General features: G+C 46.6%; 1 protein-coding gene across 9 annotated transcripts in view; it reads right to left on the bottom strand.

Annotated features, from left to right (window-relative positions):
* HORMAD1 (HORMA domain containing 1) overlaps positions 1 to 25,877 on the bottom strand; it is a 920,105-nt gene that overhangs the window by 885,745 nt on the left and 8,483 nt on the right. For 4 of the 9 annotated variants that reach the window (XM_078670957.1, XM_078670964.1, XM_078670955.1 and 1 more), the window contains 2 exons: positions 23,105 to 23,207; positions 5,120 to 5,174 (listed from right to left, as the gene is read on the bottom strand). In XM_078670957.1, the coding sequence (XP_078527083.1) occupies positions 5,120 to 5,152 (33 nt within the window). In that variant the 5' untranslated portion in view covers positions 5,153 to 5,174; positions 23,105 to 23,207. Of the gene's footprint in view, positions 1 to 5,114; positions 5,178 to 23,104; positions 23,208 to 25,877 lie in introns of all 9 variants that reach the window. The other 5 variants (XM_078670959.1, XM_078670956.1, XM_078670961.1 and 2 more) reach the window with 3 other exon arrangements.

The raw sequence follows: 25,877 nt of genomic DNA on the forward strand, positions 1-25,877 counted from the left end.
GTTAAATAGGGGGCCAGGAGTGTAAGGAGCTCACATTTTTAAGATGCCCTCTGAGTGCATTTCTCATTAAATCTCACACATGCATCAGTGTGAGTATAATGTGCTGAGACGTTTGATACCAAACTTCTCAGTTTTCAGTAAAGCCATCATGGGGCTGTGAAGTTCGTAATGACAACCTACCAGTTCCATATACTCCTAATGACATTACTGCAATTACAATGTCTAAGAATTGGCTTAGACACTGTAGGGGCACAGGGCGCATGCACCTGTACCCTCACCACTGGTATAGTGTACCCAGCTAGAGGGGTTACTGACTTATGCCAGGGCAGTGGGTTGTAGGCGTGGCACACAGGGAAGTGTGCCATGTCGACTCTTCACTTTGTTCTGCATCAAAACACGCAGCCTGCAAGGCAGTGTGTGTGTGTGTGTGTGTGTGTGTAAAGGTCTATGGCCTCTAAGGGTGGCACAATAAGTGTTGCAGCCCTTAGAGGCCTTCCCTGGCCACTGTGCATCTGTAGTCTTACAAAGGTGTGGGGGGGGGGGGGTACTGCAACAGTAACACCCAGCTTCCTACAGGTGTTTTTTAATGGGACAAATAGATTTCTAATCCATAGTGTCCTATGAGCAAGTACATATTTTCTTTTATTCCCTGGAAAGTATTATAATTTAGAATGGATTTCTTGTAATCAACACTGCCAACTAACTATGTGGTTGGATGCTCGACTTGCTTCATCCATAATAAATAATTCTATTTATGGCTTGTGAGTGTGCCATGAATAATTTCTAATCCCCACAAATACATCCTAAAATAGCATACCTGCTGAATTAAGTGGAGGGCAAGCCAGCTATTCTTTTATCGGAAGGGAGGCACTTTCAAGTTTTTTTAATATAAAACCTGGGATTTCATTTTATTTGCAAGGTGACTTATTGACAAAAAACATGTAATGTTGCTGACAGGCATTAACAGCTAGATTCATCAATGTCCCAATCTGCGAATCCTAAATTGCGATAAAAAGCGAATCGCAATTAAGGAATCGCAGATTGGCATTCATGAATATTTGCGGGAAAAAAAAGTGATTCGCAGTCGGCTGCAATCGCCGATTGCGAGTTTCCGAAAATCAGTAAATATTCGCATAATCGGCCGATACCCGTTAAGAAATTGCGATTTCGCAAATAGCGAGATCGCAAATTGAGATCTCGCTAAGTGCGAGATCGCAAAAACGGGAAGTTGCATTTTGAGCACAGTGATGACATCACAACCAGGAAGTAGGCAGGTTCCACCCTCATTCAGCAGTGAGAGCCTGAACAGGAAGCATCACACTCAGAGGTCCCCTCCAGTGTGCCTACAGGAGTTGTGCAGGATACACCCCAGTGGCAAGCATGACTGAGGAAGCTGCAGCTGGATCTGCTAGTGGGCGGAAAAGAAAAATCAAATTTTCGGAGCAAGAGCTAGAATTCTTGATAGAAGGAGTCTGCAAGGACTACAATCGGCTGTTTGGGAAAGATTCGAGGAGGGTGCCCGAGGCCGATAAGAGGCGGCTATGGTTGCGCATCCGCGCAAAAGTTAACTCTGTGGGGGTGACCCAGCGCTCCGTGGACGAACTTAAAAAACACTGGTATGACCTCAGAGGGAGGTCAAAGGAGAAGATAGCGGAGAGGCTGGGGGAGCGTGTGGCGACAGGTGGAGAGGAGCCCACTGTCCCACCGAATACACCACTGGAGGACCGAGTGGAGGACACAATAAATCCACAGGCATGCGTGGGTGTGACACAGCTTGACTCCTCCCGACCCACACAAGACACACCAGGTAAGTGCCATGCGACTGCGACCCCCTGACCCCTAACAATGTCCATGACTCCAGAGCCTCCCTTATCAAACCCCAGTCATGCAGCCAAAGCACACCACTAAAGCGCTATTGCATTGTGGGACATGTAGTCTGACCACAATTACCATCTTGCCCCATTAAGCCATACATGTTTAGTGAGAGTCAATCCTGCAGCGACTCAGGGAATGGTAATCTGCATGCATGTAGGAAGCCTAAATGTGAAAGTAACATGTCACTAATCAACGTCCACTTTACATCACAGGTGGCGTCGAAGTCCCAAGCACAGACAGCGATGGCCTGGTCATGGACATCACGGAGGACACAGAGGGAGACAAAAAATCTCTGCCCACAGCCCGGACCATCTGTGCAAGCTGCCGCACCAGCGCTCATCACACCACCTGCCCCTGTGGCCAGTGCACCCCTGTGCCAGCACGCGCTGCAGTAGCACTGCCCGTCACACAGTCCCCAGTGGGACATGCAACACCAGCTCCAGTACGCCAACCAACCCGCCGCCCTGCGGCTGTGAGGAGCCAGTCCAGCGGACTGGTGAGGGGTCAGCGCACAAATAATTCCCGTGCTGGTAGGGGACGTAATGTGCAGGCAGGTGGGCTATCCATCGAGCGCAGGATGCTCCATGTGCATCAGACACAGGCACGTCATCTCGGGGCCATCCACCTGCAACTGGACAAGACCGCCCGAAATGTTGCAGTGATGTCTGAGCGGATGACAGCTGCCATGGAGGCCAACACACAGGCCATTAACAGGCAGCAGGATCTCAATCGCCGCAGACACCACCAACTGCTGACCCGCCTGTCGGCGTACACGCGGTCGAACTACATTATAGGTAACGCTACCTCCCAGCTCTCGCGACGCTCCTTGGCAATGCAGGTCCAAATGGTCCAGTGCTGCCAGGGCGTCGCGAGAGCTCTGGAGCATGTGGCTACTGCAGTCCAGGGCATGCAGGTTGGCGACCATGGCCGGGGGGGGAGGGGTGGGGGGGGCTGACGACACAAGTGAGGCTACATCCAGCCATAGCACCCAGTCAATACCTCCGGTGGTAGCACCCCGCCGCAGCAGCAGGCCCTCAGCTGCCTCACGGCCTATTCAGGAGGACGATGGGGAAAGGAGGCTGGGAGCATCTGCCCGGAGGCGGCATTGAACAATCAAACATTTAAAAGAGGGGCCATGCTGCTGCTACAAGCATCCCCTCCTGAAGAACAGACATATGACGGAATATAACATTCATGTACAAGTTAGCAGAATGCAAAGTTTATTGTGCTGTAACAATACAGATGTTCTGACTACCTTAATCCGACTCATGTCATTATTAATGTTCTCATGCATGAGTCAAGTAATGGTTGTGGGTGCATTAGAAATGGTTCATGCAGATTTCGTTACGGCGCCTGTGTCCTTCTGCAGGATTCTCCCCGCGTGCGTGACGCATATGAGCAGGTGGTTGGTTGTCCCCTTCCGACTCACTGCCAGAGATGTCAACAGGGATCCTGTGCTTGGTAGCAATGTTGTGAAGGATAGCACACACGGCCACGATGCGGCAGCAGACCTCCGGATCGTATTTGATGGCCCCACCTGTCTTGTGCAGTATGTGGAACCTGCTTTTCAACAGGCAAAATGTCCTCTCAATACAATTCCTTGTGCGTATGTGTGATGCATTAAATCGCCGTTGCTGTGGCAGGGTTGAGGTATGGGGTGAGGAGGTACTCACGGAGAGCATAGCCGCTGTCACCTGAATGAAAGGAGCAGAGGGTGAGTGCCTATTCTGCGCAGCTACATGGTCACAGTGTAAATTTTTTAGGCATGTGTACTTACCTAGGAGGTGTCCTTCCCCAAAGTCGCCCCTGGCCAGTCATGTGTGGATGCCGCTGTGCCAGAAGATGAAGGAGTCATGTGTGCTCCCCGGGTACTGTGCCACAATGTCCGTGATGAATGTTTTTGCATTGCACACCATCTGGATGTTGAGGGAGTGGTAGCTTTTCCGGTTGCGGTACATGTACTCCGTTTCAGCAGGTGGGCAAATGTGGATGTGCGTACAGTCAATACATCCAATGACATGTGGGAATTGAGCTACATTGTAAAATTGCAGCTTGGTCTCATTGAGGTCCTGTTGGCTGGTGGGGAATGATATATAGTGGTGTAGCCGGGTCAGCCTAGCCTCCAGGAAACTCCTTAGGCAGCGGGACATGGTGGGCTGGGATATCCCCCCTGCAACAGCGACCATCCCCTGGAAGCTTCCGGAGGCCAGGAGGTGCAGGCAGCACAATACCTGCACATGTGTGGGCACGGCATTGGTCCTCCTTGTAGGGTGCTGCATCAGGGGGTCTAGGTCCTGGATGAGCTTGATTATCATTGCCCCACTCAGGCGGTACTTAGCATAGATTTGCTCCCTGGTTTGGCCCAGAAGTGTGACTCGCTGGCGGAATATCCGCTCCTGTATCCTCCGTCTGTTGCGTGCAGCTCGCTGCAGCCTACGCCGCCTCAGCAGCATGTAGAGTCCAGGCATTGTGGGAATCCCCAGGCTCCAGCTGCATGTCCTTAAATGTGTTTGGTCAGCCCTGCACCTGTTGGGAGTAACTTAACTGTTTTTCGAAAATATTTTTTTTTCGGTACTGGTTACCACCTGATTTGAGTTCTTCTTAATTTGCGCGTCGCTATTTGCGATTTTCTCGTTTTTCCCATTTAGCGATTTTTCATGAATGGCGATTGCGACTGATTTGCGAATTCGCAATTGATTTCGCAGAATCCATGGATTTTCGCTATTTCAGATTCGCAAATGCCCATCCTCCAGGATTCTGCGAATTTATTTGCGAACTCGCAATTTTTATTTAGCAAATACGCAAATTGGGTGTTTTCTGTTTCTTGAATTCCTTTCCGTCAAATTGCGATCGCAATTGCGAATTCACAGCTATTGCGATCGCAATTTGGCTTCATGAATCTAGCTGTATGTTTTGTAAACGTAGTAAAACGTTGTGACAACTAGTGCTTATGGTTAATGATACCAACAGATCCAAACCTGTGTTAAAATGTATAATGATTACAGGAATATTTGCAGGTTAATAAAAGAAGCAAGGCTAGAGAACCTTCGTTAGGCAACATGCAGGGAAGTAGAATGGTTTTCAGCAAAGATAAAACTTTAGCCTAAGAACTGTAGTTTGCCACACTGCATTTCCTATTCTATTTGGCATTCAAGTAAAGAGTTACAATTCTAACAAATACAAAAACTCTTTGTACGTAGCCTAACAATATTAGTGATTAAAACCATTATGTACAATACCATACCACAGCATTCCTTTGCATCTGGGCAGTCGCCATGGCAAACCGGTTTTTCTTAGTCCTGCTTCACAAAAACAAACACAACTAAATCATTATTGAACACCATAATCTTCATATCAAATAGCAAAATGTCTTAACAAAAAAAGTGCATGTTTGCTTTCGTCAGAATGAAAGAACACATTAACTTACTGGGGTCACACATCAGACTACACTTAAACAAGATACACATGGCCAAGTTCTTGAAGTACAGGTAGGGAAAAGTAATCGACGTATTTAAGTTTAGGTCTGAACTTGTGGGAAATTTTGATTTTTGGATTCATAACGAATCTCTGGAGTAGTCGTGTAAATCTTAAACGCTTGTAGATTCCAACTTTGCACAATGTGCTCGTGTTGAAATGCCACTGGGTGGAAAAAGCTAAATAAATAAGCAGTAATGATTATATATATATATATATATATATATATATATATATATATATATATATATATATATACCTGAAAATGAGCTACAATCCATAAAGGCTTTGCACATTTCTACTGCTCAGCTTCTTCACAAATGCCTCAACACACACACAGGGACTACCAGTCACCTGAACATCATGCAGACAAAATCGGCAAGCAGATGCAGACCCTACCATTATTGATACGTCCTTCCACATGACAATCTGCGCGATCAAGTGTAGTACAAAGTGGACAATCGTAGCCATTTACATATTTTCAAGTATAATGTCTTCCACTACATTCTATTATCTAAGTCATTCTCTGTCCTGATGAGAGCACTGTAAATTATTAACACTGTTGTGAAGCGTCGAAATTTCAAGTTGGTTAATATGTGACAGAAACAGGAATTTACATTTGGGACCACGACTAACACTGGAATAGAAGCCTCCCTTATTCCTAGAAGCCACCTCAACTTCTCTAACGTATGGGAATATTATAACTAGCATGAAATTGCTGGTTGCAGAGATCTGCTAGTGCGAATCAGACACTATAAGAGGGGTCTGCCTGAAGGCTAGTACAAGGTATACAAAAAGTATTATAATCAAATAAGCCAATGTCTGATTACCTCGATTTAAAAATTGGACTTACTACTTACAATTGAGCTTATGCTTGTGATAAGTTTGTTTTTGTGTGTGAATTTTCATGATAAATTGTCACACTTTTGGGAACATAACATGATCAATGCCATGAGATGGTGAACAACGAATAAACAAGTGCCCTACAAAGAGGTTCAGTCATATGTTTCAAAGAAACGAAAGAATACAAATGTTTTTGAATCAACTAAAGAAACACATACAACCAGAGATGCAGATGTTACAGTTTTGCATTTGAAGCACTGGATTCAAGAGACTGATCATCATGCTGTAGTCAAACTAAAGGTGGTCCAAGTGACGACGCAGTGAGAAGTGAAAATCAGTGAGCCTTAATAAATAATGGAAAAAGAGCAAGGAGAGATAAGTATTTACAATATCTACAAATGGCCAATACCCATGGATTTTAAGACTGAAACGATTATAAACACACTGATATGAGCATTTGAGTTTTAGTATCCAACAGTGAATGATATGGGTGGGCCTATGAAATGTCAACGGTTTCGACCCCTAATTAGAGCAATCATCAGGGGTCTTCATCAGGACTGACATTTGGCAGTCACCTAGTCCAATCAATCAGGGCCAAGTTCGAATTAAAACAATCCTAAATGTTACTTTCTGTCGGGACAAATTGCTGAAAAGTTATTGCGTACTTCATAAAAACATCTTAGGCCCTGTGCGTCCCATCTGCATTTCTGAACAATCTCTCTTCTTCCCAGGGAAGGTGGGAGTTGTTCACAGATTTCCATGAGAGCGAATGTGGCATTACGGCCTCAACTGCCGACTTTGGACCTGTTGAAAGAATTGTTCCTAGTGTAATTTAACTGGTGTTAATGTAAGGCATTCCAATACCTTTGGGTCAAATTTGTGCTACATAATACTGCAGCAAAAAAAAAAAGAGTGAGAACTAGGATTGTAGGTCAACAATGAGATCTTCCATGATATTCACGAAGATAGAAGTAAAATGCAAACTCCCTTGCCACAAACAGAAAACATTCTCAGAGGAGCTGTCAGGAAGATGGTGAGAAACCCACCCATGTAGACACTTTCGACTTGTTGCCATACGCCACAGAAGACATCTAGTCATCTTGTTGAGATGTAGGGTTGGGTGCTAATCTGCAGAAATGATATGTATTACTAGTTTTCTTCCCTGAGGATATAGCAATTTACTCTTGGAGACTGTCTGGAAAAGCCATAAAATCACCAAATCTCCGAAAGAAGTGCTCAGCTGTTACATCCCATACCCTACCTCACTTGTGCTTTGGGCCATGGACAGCAAGAGGATCAAGCAGAGGGGCTTTGCCTGCAATAGAGTGCTGTCACCTTATCAGCTGGAGCAAGACTTATGGCCTTTGTTTTGCTGGCCGTGAATGGAGCATGCCCTCGTATGTCGTTGACTTCAACCCAGCTCAATTGTTTGACTATCTTTCTGACTGAAAGTAGAGAGTCAAGAGAAAACAAATATGCAAGCCCTAAGAGAAATGCCAAGCAGATATGTGCAAACATGTTCTCCTTCACTATGGCTTAATTAAGGAACATTCTTCACATGTCTTACCTGCTGGACAGAGTATTGTGCTAAAGATTCATAGTGCACTGTTTTGCTTGACTGTTTACCCTAATCCTCTCAGTTCCTTCAGTTTTACCTCCCACTTTATTTCTCGTTGTTGGTAGTGTTTTCTTTTTTTACACACTGGTCATCGGCATCAACTCAAGCAAAGCTCACTGTTCTGTTCTTGTCTATCGAGTTCTACCACCTTGCCTGCAGAGAAGCACTGGGAGATAATGTGAGCAAGCAAGCGGATATAGTAATGAGAATTCAAGCACTAGGAGACTAAGAGGGCAGCTGCAACCTTTGGTGGCCGAGAATGACAATGTGGCGAATGGAACAAGACACAATAACATTCATACTAGGAACATTATACACTTAGGTGTAGGTTTATTCCAAGACATTTTAGGGTCCTTTTCTAATGTTTACAGAACATATGGGGAACTCACAAAGGCATTTTATTAGCAAGTGGTGTACTGCTCCTAAAGTGCAACTTTACATACACATTAATTCAATCACATAGGTGAGGACACTGATCTCTGCCTATTTTAGCCCTGTCTCTTGTGTGGACCTTTTCACCGAGTGTGTATAGCACTAGGAACATGTAGTTCTAGGTGTAAAGGGGGTAGTGGCAAGGATGAGTGGTGCAAAATGAGGAATAGCTACTATAAAGTGGGAGGAAACATAGAAAATTGAGGAAGAGCTTGGAGGGGCATGCAAGTAAAGTCAGTCATAATTCAGAAATGTTATGCTCACATTTCCTATAGTAGTACTACAACCCAAACAGGTTCAAATGTACTCTCATCGAAAATGGAGCGAAGTTTCACTCCAATCCAGAGCACAGCCAGCTCCAAAATATGCAATGTTATGTCCATTTGTTCGGATAATTATTCAAAGTACTCCAATAAATTCCATCATTTGAACTTTATTTAAGGTGTTATTCCACACGCATAATGCTATCGCATTTAAAACTGCTTCTCATGCTTCAGATATGCCCATTCGGGCCTTTTTCTGGGCACGCAATAAATACAATAAACATCCTCAGATTTACAATGTGCAATACCCAATGCATTTCGGACCGTTAACGGGGTCCTTCTTCGGGGGTTCACTGTGAGTAAAAGAACATACAATTAACATTGCTATTGGCGGGAAACAACCTTTACAATGCAACTTTTACAACGCAACATCCATTACATCGCATGCCATTACAACGCAACCATTACAACGCATGACACTACCACGCATACCACTACAACGCATGTCATTACAACGCATACCATTACAATGCATAATATTACAACGCATAGTACCCTTACACTATCCAACACTTACCCTACTGTTGCAGCCCCTGGAGTTAGAATAGTAATTTTTACCCCTACACTATCCAACACTTACCCTACGGTTGCACCCCCCCTGGAGTTAGAATAGTAATTTTGACCCCTACACTATCCAACACTTACCCTACTGTTGCACCGCCTGGAGTTAGAATAGTAATTTTTACCCCTTCACTATCCAATACTTACCATACATGCAATGTAATGTTATGCGTTGTAATGGTATGCGTTGTAAAGGTAGTATGCGTTGTAATTGAATGCGTTGTAAAGGTAGTTTTTAAAAATTTGTTTTAATGGCATGCGTTGTAATGGAATGTGTTGTAATGGATGTTGCGTTGTAAAAAATGTGTTGTAAAGGTATGCATTGTAAAAGTATGCGTTGTAATGTCATACATTGCTATTGGCATGTATATAAAACAATGTTACATTTATCATGACTTGTTATACCATGTTTCTACATGGGTATACGTGGCATTTTAGATGCCACGGTAATCAATGAAGGCCGTTGCATAGGTGGGCTACATAACGTCAGCCTGGCACCCTCACCGCCTGGTGAATGTACGCTGCCGTTCCCTCCCCCCCCCCCCCGAGCGGGTGTTCCCCTTTTGTGGGTTGAATGGGTGTTGGGGATAGTGAAGGGGAAGGGGGTGGGAATTGTTCTCGACCTAATTGGGAGGTTAGAGTGGGTGGGGGTACAGGGAGGGAGAGTGCAGAATGTTGAATTGTTTTTTGTTTGTTTGATTTGTATATCATTGACATTTAAAGCGAGAGTCGAGATCTATCATTATCTTGTTTTGTGGTACAGTGTTGTTGCGTTGCTGTGCCGGGCTATGCCGGTTGCTCTGTATGCCACATATGCTGACACGGTGGATGGGTGATCGGTATAGACTATTGACTTGGAATGTGCTGGCCTAAATTCTCCCAAGAAGATTCGACAGATCCTAGCCTACTTATCCCGTCATGATATCCATGTCGCCCTGCTGCAGGAAACGCATTTAACGAAATACATAGAGCGGGAGGTTGCTAGCAGATGGGCGGGTTATAGACTTGCTTCTTCCTACTTGTCCTATGCCAGAGGAGTATTGATTAAAAGAGGATTTGTGTTTACTCCGCTCCTGACACATATTGATGCGGAAGGACGCTGTGCCATGGTACAGGGTAAATTGGGAGGCACCCTGGTGACTATTGTGAACATGAATGGTCTGATTGTAGATGATCCTGAATGTTTCTTGAGGATGTGTGGTAAGCTAAGAGAATGGCCAGATGTGGTAGTACTTTGGGGAGGGGACCTTAACACATATCTAGACCCGGATTTGGATAAATCCAATCCACTGTCGAACCGGACCCCCAGGGTGGCTCAGACTGTGCGTAATGATATGCTAGATTTCGGACTACGAGATGTGTGGAGAATTTGCAATGCGTTGGTGAGAGAGGGTACCCATGCTACACCTTTATATAATAGTTGGTCTAGGTTGGACTATTGGTTGCTAGGGGAGGGGGGATCTGATTGGGTGTCAGAGATTACTACGTTACCGCGCACCCTTTCGGACCATAACCCGGTGTTCCTCGACATAAACATCCCAACTGATACATTGTCCCTTCACTTGGTGACTGCAATCGGAGGCATTACTAGATCCAGTGTATGAGACCACGATAAGGGACGCGATAACACAATATTTTTAGCTTAATAGAGGGTCTGTGGATAGTGCCCCTACATTGTGGGAAGCCTTTAAGGTGACTATCAGGGGAGTGTGTGTCAGTACCACGGCGGGAATTCTGAAAGATCTTAGGACACAATTAGCTGGAATAGAAACTGCCCTGTGTGATTTGGAACATACTTATAACATCACCCCTTCGGCTGATATTCTCTGCCGTATGCACGAGCTAAAACGGGAATCTGATACCATTGCTGACAATGAAGTGAGATATATGTCACGCAGATACACTGCTCGTAGATATGGTGAGGGAGGGAGACCAGGTCGCGCGTTGGCGAATAAAATAAGAGACCGTCTGGAGCAACCTCATATCGACAAGATTACTGACTCAAGGGGAACGGAACAATACCATCCACTTACTATTACCGAACAGTTTCGTGTTTTTTATGCGGAGCTCTACACATCTGGGGGGGAGGCCGCGGAGTCGGAAATGGGGGGATACCTAGAGGACGTGGTGTGTGCCTGGCTATCGGACGTTCACAGGAAATACTTGAGTTTACCGATTGATGCTGAAGACATTAAGACAGCAATATTAGCTCTATCCAACGGGAAGGCCACAGGTCCAGATGGGCTTACGGTGGAATTTTGTAAAGCTTACGCGGATCAGGTGGTCCCCTACCTACTGGAGATGTTTGCGGAAGCCCACGAGTCTGGGATTCTGCCGCCGTCGCTTCGACAGGCAATGATAATAACACTGCTTAAAAAAGATAAGGTTCCGGACAGATGTGAGTCGTACAGACCTCTGTCGCTGATCAATATTGATGCCAACATTTTTGCAAAAATTTTAGCCATTAAATTACAACCGCTGACGTCGTGCTTGGTGTTACCGGAACAGTCGGGTTTCATCCCTGATCGCTCTTCCTCGCACAATTTGCGAACAATTTTTTCTATGTTGAATGTACTGGAGCCGAGCTTGCCTGCTGCGGCGGTCCTACTAGACGCAGCCAAGGCCTTTGACTCCATAGAGTGGGGAAATATATGTTTTTTGTGTTACGGCACATGGGCTTTCCACAAGTGTTTATACAATGGGTTATATTACTGTACACTGAACCCTCGGCTAGAGTGCGAGTTGGATGCCTCACTTTGGACCAATTCCCTATTCAGAGGGGCACTCGTCAGGGCTGTCCCTTGTCACTGCTGCTTTTCGCTATGGCGCTTGAACCTTTGGCGTGTCATCAGAATGAAGCATAGAGAGACAGCTCTGAATTTTAATTATCGCCCGGTAGCCATCTCATTATATGCGGATGACATGGTACTGTTGTACGAGAGCCGTCGCGATATCTAGCACAGTTACTACGAGAATATGATCCATTCGGCCGGATGTCGGGACTGGCGGTGAATTGGGAAAAGCCCATTGTCATACCTCTGACAGAGATTACACATCCACCCGACATGGACTACCCAATTGAATGGTCTGTCGATCCGGTGAAATATCTTGGGGTCTGGGTTCATCGTGACCCGGACGTGGTCATACGTGAGAACTATGGTCGGGCATGCACTAAATTGGATCGGCGGGTGGATACCTGGGTGGCCTTGCCATTATCGCTAGCGGATCGTATTGCTTTAAGAAAGATGGTGGTACTCCCATGTTTTCTATATCAATTTTTGAATATCCCGATTGTGCTAGCGAAGGTATTCTTCACTAATCTTCGCAAGGCCCTTCTTCGACTGGTCTGGGGAGGGAAGCATGCCAGGGTGAACTGGTCAGTCTTTACTAGCGAGTATGAGCGGGGAGGGTTTGGGGCCCCAGATTTTTCTGTGTACTATTTGAGCACACAGGCTCAATATCTATACTATTGGGTGAGACCGCATGCCTACACACCACATGTTGCAGTGGAGGAGGGAAATGTCAGCCCCATAACGCTGCATAGTATTGTAACACACGCGAGCCGTGGAATTTCGAAACCCGAAATTAATGCGGTAGACGCATTGATTGCGGCCTGGCAGGAGATTGGACGGTTAGCACATAAATTGCCCCTCTATGCACCGGCTCTGCATATAGAATACCATGCTGCACTGTCAGTGACACATGAGACGCCTTCAATGAGGCTTCCTAAAGAAGCAGGACTTCAGCTCATGCAGGACTTGTATCCGGAGGGATCGTTCCACACACCAGATACTTTACAGTGCATAAGCAATCCCACCTTGCTGTTTCGATTCGCGATATATAGACTTAGGCATGCAATCAGAGCGCATTATGTAACTTACCCCCTTGGGCCTCCTATGTTGCTATCATTACAGTTTGCACTAGCGGTTCCCACCAACAAGAAATTAGTCTCCAGATTATATAGCATGATAAAGTCAGAATGTGGGGATATACCTATTGGGAGCTGGGAGAGATGGAATGCCTGCTTACCCGCCCCGATATTAGAAAAAGACTGGAGGTACATATGCGGACTGACGGACACGTTAGTCACGAATGGGAACCTGCGGATCATTCACTTTAAATTTATACACCAAATTTATTATACACCATCGAGGCTGCATAGATATGGCCTACGTGACTCAGATCGCTGTGAGAGATGTGGGCAATGTGGCGCAGACTTCATCCATCTTGCTTGGGGATGTCGCAAAGTGGCTGAATATTGGGTACTAGTAGTACGAGATCGTGGGGAAATGACCGGGTTAGAACTGCAGTATATCCCGACGGTCTGTTTGCTGTGTTGTGTTCCGCAGTTAAAAGGGGTGTGTGGCAGATTTGTGAGGCTGGCACTGCTTCTGGCGAAACAAAGGGTGGCTATCACGTGGGGTAGCAGACGACCGCCGAAGGTTGATCACTGGCTCAAAGATCTTATATATTGCAAAGATAATATTGAAACATATGCAGAGGAAATGCCGGCTGTTTCACGTCCAAGAGATATATGGGAGCCTCTGCGACAGTTCCTCCAGAGTAGGGCTGCTGAGGCTGAACGGACTGACTCGGACTAGACGGTGGATTGAGCGCCGGCTGGCCTGCGAGTACAGTATAGATGTAACGATATGTGTCAATACTTGAGATTTGTTTTGACTCCATACTATCGATTAGGTACATTAGGGATATGTCCTTTTTTTCTTATTTTTTTGTTGTTTATTTTTGTTTAATTTGTTTCTATTATTGTCACTGTTATGTAATCGCTGCACTATCGACTCCTATATCCGTTTATATGCGATGGAATTGTATAAAGGTGCGCGATTTCTGCTTTCATTGTTTCTTTTGTATTATGTATGTTTTTTTGGGATTGTAAGATGTAAATTCAATTAAAAAAAAAATTACAAAAAAGTTTCTTTCTGATATCTATCTGCTGGTTGCTACCCAATTCGGTTTCCGCTCCAGGCATAGCATGGAAACTACACTAATTAAAGCAAAAGAGGAAGCCAGGGAATCCCTTGATCGGGGCAGCAAAGCCACCCTGATACTTCTAGACCTGTCAGTTGCATTTGATTTCGTGCATCATAATAGGCTTTTGGGTCGTCTAACAAGTGTCGGTGTCACTGGCACTGCCTGGAAACTCCTTAGCTCTTTCCATCATTACCGCAAACAAGCGGTCCGATTGTACAAATTAGTTTCCTACTTTTTTCCCCTTCCATGTGGGGTTCCGCAGGGGTCTTCACTCAGTCTGACGTTGTTTGACATCGACATCACCCCTCTTGCAGAGCTCAAGTCGTTCGGCTTTGCGCTTACCTCCTATGCCGACAACACACAAATTGTAGTCTCTCTTGCCAATGATACACCAGGTATAGGACCCAATTTCTGCAACTATGCAAGCCATCAACCAATGGATGGCAGAGAGCTGCCTCCAGCTTAACTCTGGAAAGACAGAGGACCTGCTCTTTGGTGCTCAGCCCTTGTTCTGGACGCCCGTCTGGTGGCCCCAGGACTTGGTACCTTCCTGTACCTTGTTGACAAAACCCATAACTTAGGTGTTTTAATTAACAACAAGCTGTCCTTTACAGACAAAGTCAATGCAGCCTCTTCCAAGGTCCTCCATACCTACAGGCTCATAAAGAAGATACTCCCTTTCATCCCTCCTCAGCTTCAGAAGACGGTTGTGCCTGCCCTTGCTCTGTCCCGACTAGACTATTGCACTAGTCTGTATCTAACTGCTCACCAACATGTGCTAAATAGCCTACAACCTATGCAAAACGTAGCTGCACTACTCCTACTTAAAATCCCTAAATATCATTTGGTGGTTAAACCCATGAGAGAGTTACACTGGCTGTCTTTCAGGCAGGAAGTTACTCTCAAGGCTTTATGTATTGTCCATAAAGCCCGACAAGAGCAAGGGCCCCTATTTCTTAAAAACAGCTTTAATTGGTACCTGCCTAACAGGCCACTTAGATCCTCTTCTGCTAAAACGTCTTTGTACCCAGATTCAAACGTGCAACTTGGGGCGGCCGCAGCTATGTGTGGGGTGCCTCTCTAGCATGGAATGAGCTTCCTCTTCGTATGAAAGATTCCCCCAATCTGATGTCCAGAAAATCCCTTAAAACCTGACTTTTTATTTCCCCATAATGATGTTTACTTACTTTCTGGAGTTACCTGCCACACTATTTCTAGTGCCAAGACATGCTTGGGTAATCGAGCGTTTAATAAATAATTTATAATTAACAAACCAATTAAAAGCATAATATAAAAATATACACATCACAGATGGGCATACTTAGAAAAATATATATATGAACATAATTAATAAAAAACAAGACATAACTGATACTCATTAGTCTAAAAACAAATTCAAATGGCACTTTTCACGTCCCACAAACACACACACAACACAACACAGAGAGAACACACAAACATAACTTGCAATTTCACCAAGAAAAACAACACAACAGTCAAATCCACCTTAATCGCTGGAGAAACATTTCCATCTTCCATCTTCAAACACATCATCTCCCATTGTTTGTATTTGCAGATTTACAGTAGACATACGTAAATATAAACCTATGTGCTTAAGAATTATACTTCTAAAAGAAAATTAATTCAAAATGGCACATGATATGTTAGTGACATGTGGCATCAATTGTGCTACCCATGCATCCCCAAAGTGTCCCTTCTCCTACTTTATCAAAGCACTCTCCTAAGCTACGTATATCTATGCAGTCTAGTTGGATATGTATGGCACCTGGGACAAATGGGAAGTTAGATAGTTAAAGTGTGCATTTCAGCCCTTGAAGGGGTTCACATTCCATCTCAATCCTGCAGCTAGGTTTTAATCCAATGCCCCAAAAGAGGCTGATGCAAGAGAGAAGATAGGGCCCGCTTCACCCAGGTGGCAATTGAGTTGATCAGAAGCATTATCCTAAGCTCTATGGGAGGGATGATGGCGGAAAGGGTTATGCAGCCAGCTGGTGAAGAATGCATGTATGGCCCAAAGTGTTGGGCAGGCCCTATAGGGCTGGGCCATATCAAGGCCCAGGACCTACTTAGAAGGTCCAATTAGCCCCACAGCGCAAAAGTCATTACAGATGGGGAAGACGGACCAGCTATAGACCTCCATTGCAAACTGGAAGACCACCATTAGTAAAATAACAGCAAGTAGTATGTGCATTTATTAAGGTCCCATACCTGTATGCTGCATGATTGGCCAGTTCATGTGGCTAGTTCTATATGTATATATGTATATATGATATCTAATTTGACATGATCCCAGAATCAAATGCTCCGATAGTCAGAATAACCATGGAGTTACCTAATGACATGAGATGTGTTGTTAAATTTGTTCCATTTTTATGTTTATATGAATTCCATATATGCTGATACACAGGAGATTGTGTTTAGCAAAATACGTCTTGACTGTAACATTATCATCATATCATGAACTATAGTAATGACAGCCCTTCCAAGTAGGCAATGGAAAAATCAGTTGAGAATGATATTGATTCATTCAGAAGTCTGGTTAGACACTGATCATCCACACTAAGCACATAACGTCATAACCTGTAAACTACTCACATAATGTGGAAAAAACACCAAGTTCATGCATATGTCTAGCCAATATGTAGGTTAGCTAGATAAGAAACGCAAACCAAAGAAAACGAGAAACAGTAAATTTATCTGAATAAATACAACATTGAATGTCATGAATCATATATTACATTTTGTTCATATCAATTACAAATATTTAAACTAAACAAAAAGTAGACACTGATCATCCACACTAAGCACATAACGTCATAACCTGTAAACTACTCACATAATGTGGAAAAAACACCAAGTTCATGCATATGTCTAGCCAATATGTAGTTTAGCTAGATAAGAAACGCAAACCAAAGAAAACGAGAAACAGTAAATTTATCTGAATAAATACAACATTGAATGTCATGAATCATATATTACATTTTGTTCAAATCAATTACAAATATTTAAACTAAACAAAAAGTAGCAACTGCTGCTTGTAAAGCCAACTGTCGGCATGCCGCTTATATGATGTATCATGCAAACCTTTTGTTAGGCCTACATTCCAATGTGCCATCATAAGGCCATGGCAGTATCAATCAATCAAGAATTTGCAGAGCGCACTACTTACCCGTGAGGGTCTCAAGGCGCTGGGGGAAAAAAGGGTTGTGGGCGCTACTGGTCGAACAGCCAGGTCTTGAGTAGCCTCCTGAAGGTCAGCAGGTCTTTGGTCTGTCGTAGGTTCAGTGGGAGGGTGTTCCAGGTCTTGGCAGCGAGGTGGGAGAAGGATCTGCCGCCGGTGGTTGTTCTTCGGATGCGAGGGACGGTGGCGAGGGCGAGGTCGGCGGAACGGAGCTGGCGATTGGAGATGTAGAAGAAGAGTCGTCTGTTGAGGTAGGTAGGGCCGGTCTTGTGGAGTGCCTTGTGTGCGTGGGTCAGGAGCTTGAAGGAAATCCTCTTGTTGACGGGGAGCCAGTGCAGGTTTCTCAGGTGAGGGGTGATGTGGCTGTGGCGTGGTACATCAAGGATCAGGCGTGCAGAGGCGTTTTGAATGCGTTGCAGTCGTTTGATGAGCTTGGCCGGGGCTCCCGCGTAGAGGGCGTGTCCATAGTCGAGTTTGCTACTGACGAGGGCCTGGGTGACTGTTCTTCTTGTATCTGTCGGGATCCACCTGTAGATCTTGCGGAGCATGCGGAGGGTTTTGAAGCAGGAGGAGGAGACTGCGTTGACTTGCTTGGTCATGGAGAGTGTTGAGTCGAGGATGACACCAAGGTTGCGTGCGTGGTCGGTGGGTGTCGGGGCTGCTCCCAGTGCCGTAGGCCACCAGGAGTCGTCCCAGGCTGAAGGGTTGGAGCTGAGGATGAGGACCTTCGTCTTGTCCGTGTTCAGCTTCAGTCGGCTGATCTTCATCCAGTCGGCGACGGCCTTCATTCCTTTGTGGAGGTTGGATTTGACGGTGAGGGGGTCCTTAGTGAGGGAGAGGATCAGTTGAGTGTCATCTGCATAGGAGATTATGTTGAGGTCGTGCTGTCGGGCGACTTGTGCGAGCGGGGCCATGTAGATGTTGAACAGTGTCGGGCTGAGGGATGATCCCTGGGTACGCCGCAGATGATCTTGGAGACTTCAGATCGGAATGGGGAGGCGGACGCTCTGGGTTCTGCCGGAGACAAAGGAGGTGGTCCATTCCAGGGCCTAGTCTCGGATCCCTGCGTCGTGGAGGCGTGTGCATCATAGTGTGCGGTGGCAGACGGTGTCGAAGGCGGCGGAGAGGTCCAGGAGGATGAGGGCCGCGGTCTCACCATTGTCCAGCAGGGTCCTGATGTCGTCAGTGGCGGCGATTGGAGAAGTCTCGGTGCTGTGGTTGCTGCGGAACCCTGACTGGGATGGGTCCAGGATGCTGTTTTCTTCGAGGTATCGGGTTAGCTGTCTGTTGACGATCTTCTCGATGACCTTGGCTGAGAACGGAAGCAGGGAGATGGGCCGGAAGTTCTTGAGGTCTCTCGGGTCCGCCTTGGGTTTTTTGAGTAGGGCGTTGATCTCAGCGTGTTTCCAGTTCTCTGGGAAGGTCGCGGTCTCGTAGGAGAGATTGATGACGTTGCGCAGGTGGGGTGCGATGGAGCTGCTGGCTTTGTTGAAGATGTGATGCAGGAGTGGGTCTGACGGGGAGCCGGAGTGGATTGTGCTCATGGTCTTTATGGTGTCATCTATGTTCACGTTGGCCCAGGCTGGCAGGGGGTCGTAGTCGATGGTGTGCGGGGTGTCTGGGGTGTAGATGTCTGTTGGGGCTGTCTAGGCGTTGAAGCTGTCGTGGATGTCAGCGATCTTGCGGTGGAGCAAGGTGGCGAGGGAGTCGCACAGGGCTTGCGACGGCGGGATGCCGTTGGAGTTGGGGTTGGAGAGTTCCTTTACGATGTTGAAGAGCTCCTTGCTGTTGTGTGCGTTGTTGCGAGGCAGTCTTTGAAGGAGGTCCTCTTGGAAGACCTGATGGTGTTTGCGGATGGCGTCTTTGTGGGCTACGAGGCAGTCCGGTGTCTTTTCATCGTGCCGTTTCTTCTATAGTTTCCGGCAGGTTCGCTTGGAGGCTAGGAGTTCTGGGGTGAATCAGCTAGCTCTCTTGCTGGTGTCTCTGTGGGTGGGTTTCTTCAGCGGGGCGAGGGTGTTGGCGCAGTCGTTGATCTAGCGTCTGAAGTTGAAGGCGGCGTCGTCGATGTTGGAGGTGTCGGTGGGTGGGCTGAGAGTGAGGTTTGCGTGTAGTTGGTCTTCCGTGATTTTGCTCCAGCAGCGGCGGGGGATCGGTTGGGTGCGGTGGTGTGTGGTGGGTTTCTGGAAGGTGAAGTGGATGCAGCGGTGGTCGGTCCAGAGGAGTTCGGTGGTGTGGCTGAAGGAGACGTGGGAGCTTGAGGAGAAGATGGGGTCGAGCGTGTGGCCGGCGGAATGGGTAGGCATTGTGACGAGCTGCCTCAGCCGAGGTTGTCGATCAGGATGGTGGAGTTGCTGTCGTCGTTGTTCTCAAGGTGAAAGTTCAGGTCTCCGAGGAGGATGTAGTCTGTGGAGGTCAGGGCGTGCATGCTGATGAAGTGGGAAATGGATTAGCTGAATTGGGGTCGGGGTCCGGGGGGTCTGTATATGAGGGTACCTCTGAGGGTGGTGTTGGGGTCTGTGTGGATCTGGAAGTGCATGTGTTCGGCGGTGCTGAGAGTGTCGTCGGTGTTGCTAGAGACCTTGATGATGTTCTTGTGGACGATGGCGATTTCTCCTCCGACTCCGTTGGTGCGGTCTCTGTGGGTGATCTTGTAGCCGTCTGGGATGGCCATGGCGGAGTCGGCAGGACAGAAGCAAGGGCACAGAATCCCGGGGGCAACGGAGGGAACAGAAGGAGACAAAAGTACAGAATCACAGGGGCAGCGAAGGGGACAGGAGGAGAAAAGGGCACAGAGTCACGGGGGCACGGAAGGGGACAGAAGGAGGTAAAGGAACAGAATCATGTCGGCAGCGAAGGGGACAGAAAGAGAAACAAGCATTTACAATGCAATGGTTTTGCCTTTGTTAAAGTTAGAGCTATTGGCATTGCTCTTGACATTATTTTTATTCATGTTTTTTTAACATAAATAAATGGCATTGTCATTTACAATGCCACTAGCTTTATCTCTCGCAAATGACACACACAAACACACACAGAGCCCCCCCACACACACACACAGAGCCCCCCACACACACAGCCACACAAAGCCCCCCACACACACAGCCACACAAAGCTTCCTACACACACAGCCACACAGAGCCCTCCACACAATATTCAAACCAATGTTTCATTGCATTTGCTTTTTATCTTAACTTGATTTGTCATACAGATGTGCCAGTTACAGTGAACCTGGGGGAGCTGGGAAAATGTAGGAGAGGTGCCAGCAGCAGCCATCTGCCTTCAAAAGCTGACCCTAAGGGTTCCCACCCATCTGGAAAATGTCCAATGGCAAAAACAAATGGGTAGCCCAGCACTGCCCGCCTCTTGTTTATTAATAGAGTTATGTGAGTGCTGTGATACAGAAATAATTTGGGACTCGGCACATTTACTATCGAAAATAGAGCATTTTTTCTACAAAAAAACCACCACATCCTCCTTAAAGAGCTGCGTTAATGTTCTCATTATTTTATAGCTGTATCAGGGTTTTAATAAGTGCTTGTGTGAGTGTCTTACTACATGTATTGCTATGTGTCTGGGTGTGTTACAGTATGAACAGACGTGCATGGATGTGTCAGTGTATGTGTTAGTGTGTGCTTGTAGGTGGAAATACATATGGTAGTGCCTTATCCGGGGAGGCGCTCAATGGACGGCCTGTTCTTGTGACTGCGGCTCACGTGACGGCTCAGCTCAGCGCCTTGATGACTGTCTAAGTGCTGAGCTGATACAGTGCACTTCCTTTCCAGCGGCGCTACGTGACGCGCTGAGTAATGTGCGGGCTTTCCCCGAAGGAGCGCCGGATGCCGGTAAAGCGCTGCAAGAAAAAGTGATGACTGCAAGGCACGTGCTTCCTCTGATCGAGGTAGAGGGGGCCCCGCCCCCGAGAACTCTCGAGATCTGTCATGAAGACATCTGGATAGCTCTGGCTAGGGTAGGGCTTCACACAAGGGATTCTGAGAGACCAGCAGGGCTGCGAAGGAGTCGGGCACATGAAAGGTGATCTGCACATTTCCAAACACGCAGGTGCCCTTGGGCTGGGGCGCTGTCAGTCACATCAGGAAATGAGAGAAGTTTCTCTACACATGGGTGCCACAGGCAGTGAGTCCATTGTCAGCCCACTCGACAGACCAGCGCGTCTGATGAAACTACAGTTTACCACATATCAGGCAGGACGGTGCCTCTGAGATGCTGCGCAACAGGAGGGTGTCTCTAAAATGACAGCAGGGTGGGGAAGGAGTCAGTCAGGGCGGGAGTTTTTAAATAATAGCAGTGTTGGCTTACATTATACACTTTCCAGAACCCTAAAAACTTCCCTATTTTCTGGGTATCCCAAATATCTCCAAATGTCCCTAAAAGCCAGTAGGTATTTGCATGAAAATGTGGGACAAGGGAGAAACAAGTTTGTTGGGCAGTAGCCAGTGGTGTATAAGAACATGCATTAAGGAATGGTACAGCAAACGCTAGTGGCGTTTCCTAAAGCCCTTTACATGTCCAAGCTGGAGTAGCTCCCTTTAAGTAAACCGGCACTATATGCGTGCTAATCATGGGAAACAATTACAAGCCAAAGAAAAGGCAGCAGGAGGAGGGCCGCTGCCACCACGGGTCACGTGAGCTGCCCTCACACGCGCCGCTCAGTCGGACAAGTGTCTCGGCACAGGTGTACACTGGTCTTCCCTAAAAGCGGACTTCCAGGACACTTACTGCCAGCGGGCGCCGGCGCGTGACCCCCTCAGACATACACTTCCATCCGCTGGGGAAGCTCTACATATGGAAAAGCCTCGCTCCCCACAGCCCCCATGTTTGTAGCAACACTTGTTCATGGACTCACCACATGCCTTCTTGGCTCCTCGTCAGCAAATCTACTGAAACCCACACAAGGGTTCTTGGGGTAAAAGCATGGAGTCATCTCCGCCTCATTCACTCAGAACTCTGCTTCAGAAAATCCTTGAAAACCCAGATTTTTGGAGCCGCTGACTCACTCTGCCTTTCACTGATCTAATTCATCCACATTTGTGGTATCAGCATCATATTATGTATGTGCCTGCATAGCGCCAAGATACCCCTACGTAGTGCTATTTACAATAACGCTCCGCCCAACACACTATGGTATAAAGAAGATTACAATAACAACAGAAGTCACCATCTCCCAGCTCAGAGTCTCATTTATCCAAACCGGAAGGCTGAAGGCGGATGCTGCTCCGCTTGGACTCGAAGCTCCCTCGCTCACACCCTCGAGCACGCGCTCAACTAGCTGAGCTGTCATGACGTCTTGTACTTTTATGTTCAATCTTGCACATTCATAAACGCTCCTCCTTTCACTGGCCCCAGAAGGGTGAAAGGCTGAGTTGGCTACACCTGAACAGAACTCGAGGCACACAATATGCGCAGACTTTCGGAAACACGAATACGTCGTCACCTGCTTACCTTGCAATACCAGCTCCACCACCAGACCAAGTACAATCTCTAGAAAGCGACTGGAGGACAGCAAAGACACACCAAAGCACGACAGCCACAGTTGCGAAGTCTCAGTGCGAGTCACAGAGGCACCCAGCCCTCCAACTAGAACATGAACACACACACACCTTCTATCCACTGCAATGTACAGTATCGCAGCACGTAACAGCGCGTCATACCGGACCACCAGCAAACACATACACTCACTAGTTGTGTCATCTTGGGTGCCACGCTGAGAACAAGCCTCGCCATCCATTCATTCATCCATTCTGGAAGCCGCAAGCAGGCTCTTACCTGGGGGGCTCCGCTCTCCGCCGTGTGGTGCAGCTTCTTCCGCTGCGCTTCCAGGTACTCGCTGAACGGCTTCTGCAGCGACGGACCGATGCCCGGCACAGCTCTGCGGAGGCCCGTCCGGGGCAGAGGCAACACGGCAACAAGGAAAAGGAGGGAGGGAGGGAGGGAAACACGTCAGAACCTGCAGCTTACATTCCCACCTGTACTTACCCACACAAGACCAACAAAAAGCCAACAGTGAAACATCCCCTCTGCGCGACCACCTGGCATAGAAAGACCGGCGGCGGGACTTCCGGCTTGCCTGCGGCCCGGCCGGACCAGATTCGGGGGCGTTCCCGGCTTTCGGCTGACGTCGCGTGACGTCGGCAAAAGCCAAAGAATCTCGGGAACGCCCCCGAATCTGGTCCGGCATTGACGGACAGGCCCCTCGTCCAATGGCTAGGCTCCATTTATGGAGCCAGCCAATGAATGACGAGGGCCGACCCAAAGCCACACTACCGTTCTCATCAGGATTTCGCCTGCGCGAAAAAGATGCGCAGAGCGCATCTTTTCGCCAGGCAAAACCTAAAAAGGCACAGAATCACGGAGGCAACGAAGGGTAGACAGACAACAGTCACGGACACCAAGAGAGTGCAATACAATGGAATGACAATGACAAACAAACCTAAGGCCTACCACTGGCCAACAGGGATGAGGCGCAGGTGGTAGCCTGCAGGTGGTGGAGGGCCTCAAACTTAATATCAAAACCAATTGGAAAGTGGCTTCGCACTCGTGTGTAATCAATTGTGTAATTCAGTTTTTGTACGTTTTTTGATGATGTCACAGAAGCGTAGTTGGTGCTTTGTGTGAATCCCCTTCTAAGCCTCAGGGGTAAATATAGATACTGATGCGCGTTTCTTGGATCCCAAGATTCACAATCACATGAGCACTCCTAAAGACTCCATTCATACGGTTTTTAAATAAAGTTTTCAATAATGTTTTCAAATAAAGTTTTGAATAAGCTGTTGAGACTTCTTAGTGTGTTAGTTTCATTTATTTTTCATGAAAAACTTTTTTATATTCTCCAATCTTTCATGGTTATTCAATCCTCATAACTTTTCAACAATGACCAACTGTTCAAAGTGCCCGATGCATTTCGAGCTAACAGCTCTTCCTCAGGGGACTTTTTATCTGAAAAAATACATCACATCAATTGTAGATACACGATACATAATCCCGTGTTTCATTACCACATTACCATGGTGTATATCTCATGCGTGTAACTAATTACGGTGTATCACCTTATATCCCTTCATGGTGATTCAACCTTTGCAAGACGTTTGTTGATTGCCCCAAGTGATGTTGTGTGTGACACGAGTGCTTCGCATTGCGTTAACTGTTCACTAACCTGGACGGTTTCTGTAATGCCTTATCCACTCTGCTGTAAAAACAAATGTCACCCCGCATTGTGATGTATTCCTATAGGTTCTGAATCGATCCCCCTATTCCTGACCCTATTCTGGTTAACAAACCAACAAGTTAACTAGCAGTCGGCCCATGAGGCAGCAAACCCCCATGATGCAGATACCGTTATCTGACGAAGCCACACTACGGCACAGGAACGTGTTATCTGATTAGGTCATAACGCTTGCGATCTAATTAGACAAGCGATATTCCTCCAGCCCCTGATAAGGCATACGGAGTTCTCATAACAAATCAAACCTATGACAACCTAGGAAAAACCCTGTGGCCATTGTTTTGATTTCACCGAGAACTTCAGCAAAAGAATGTGCTAACGACCTGGTCGTATGACATCCTTATTGACGTATCTATGTCCATCCTTACGTCAATCTCGGCACCTTAAAGGTATAAATATTACCGATATTGCCCTATGCAAACACACGCGGTGGTGACGAGACGGAGCAGCCATACTTGCCGAAGCCCAGAGCAGAGCAGACCCCGCTGGCGCAGCCCCGCCTTCCTGACGCGCTGAGAACGAGACGCGCTGCTTTCTCCTGCCGAGAAATCCAGCACCGGCGTTTCCGGGTAGCCCTCGCAGGCAGCCTGGAATATCGAGAGCAGAGAAGAGAGATACCATCCCTCATTCATCCTAACTTCCAGGTACAGAACTGAATAACCCCTCACAGAGAATTCTTTAGTCAGTCACTTGGCAAAAACAAACTTAACTTAAACTGTAACTTTCTATTCCCGCCCACGTATTAGACTTAGGTCAGGTACACGGGGTAGGCGTATTTAGAAACACCAGTTGAGTACGTCTAGTCAAATGTATATGTGTATGTAATATATTTTATTCATTTTAAACCTTCATATGGCTTAGAAACCATATCAATGTTTTTACAGTATTATTTTATACTCCTGCTTCTAATGTATGCACTTTACTTAACCATAAGTATTGCAATAATATCGATCCATTTCTCTTGTACGAGAAAAGAGACTGATCAATAAATAACACCTTTTTATTGAACACGACCGTCTCTTCCTTTTCTCTACATTCTGATGAGACTAAGAATGCACGTACTGACTGAGTAAAATAAATTGCCTTTTGTTCACACGACTCTCGAGATACACTCTTGATTAGGGGAGAGCAAAGTTGTCATGTTCTATGGTTGTCAGAAACTAAATCCCTTCTTGTCTAATCAGGGAAGTTAATTCCTTCCTGAACATTCGAGAAAGTTTCTAGTGAACTCTGAGCTAGCTGGCAAACCCAAAACTTTAAGTCTAATATCGACAGTAGTAGACCTAGTTAACGTCTGGTCTAGGCCTATACTATTGA

Source organism: Lissotriton helveticus, chromosome 12 (genome assembly GCF_964261635.1).
Source record: "Lissotriton helveticus chromosome 12, aLisHel1.1, whole genome shotgun sequence".
NCBI classification, from domain to species: domain Eukaryota; kingdom Metazoa; phylum Chordata; class Amphibia; order Caudata; family Salamandridae; genus Lissotriton; species Lissotriton helveticus.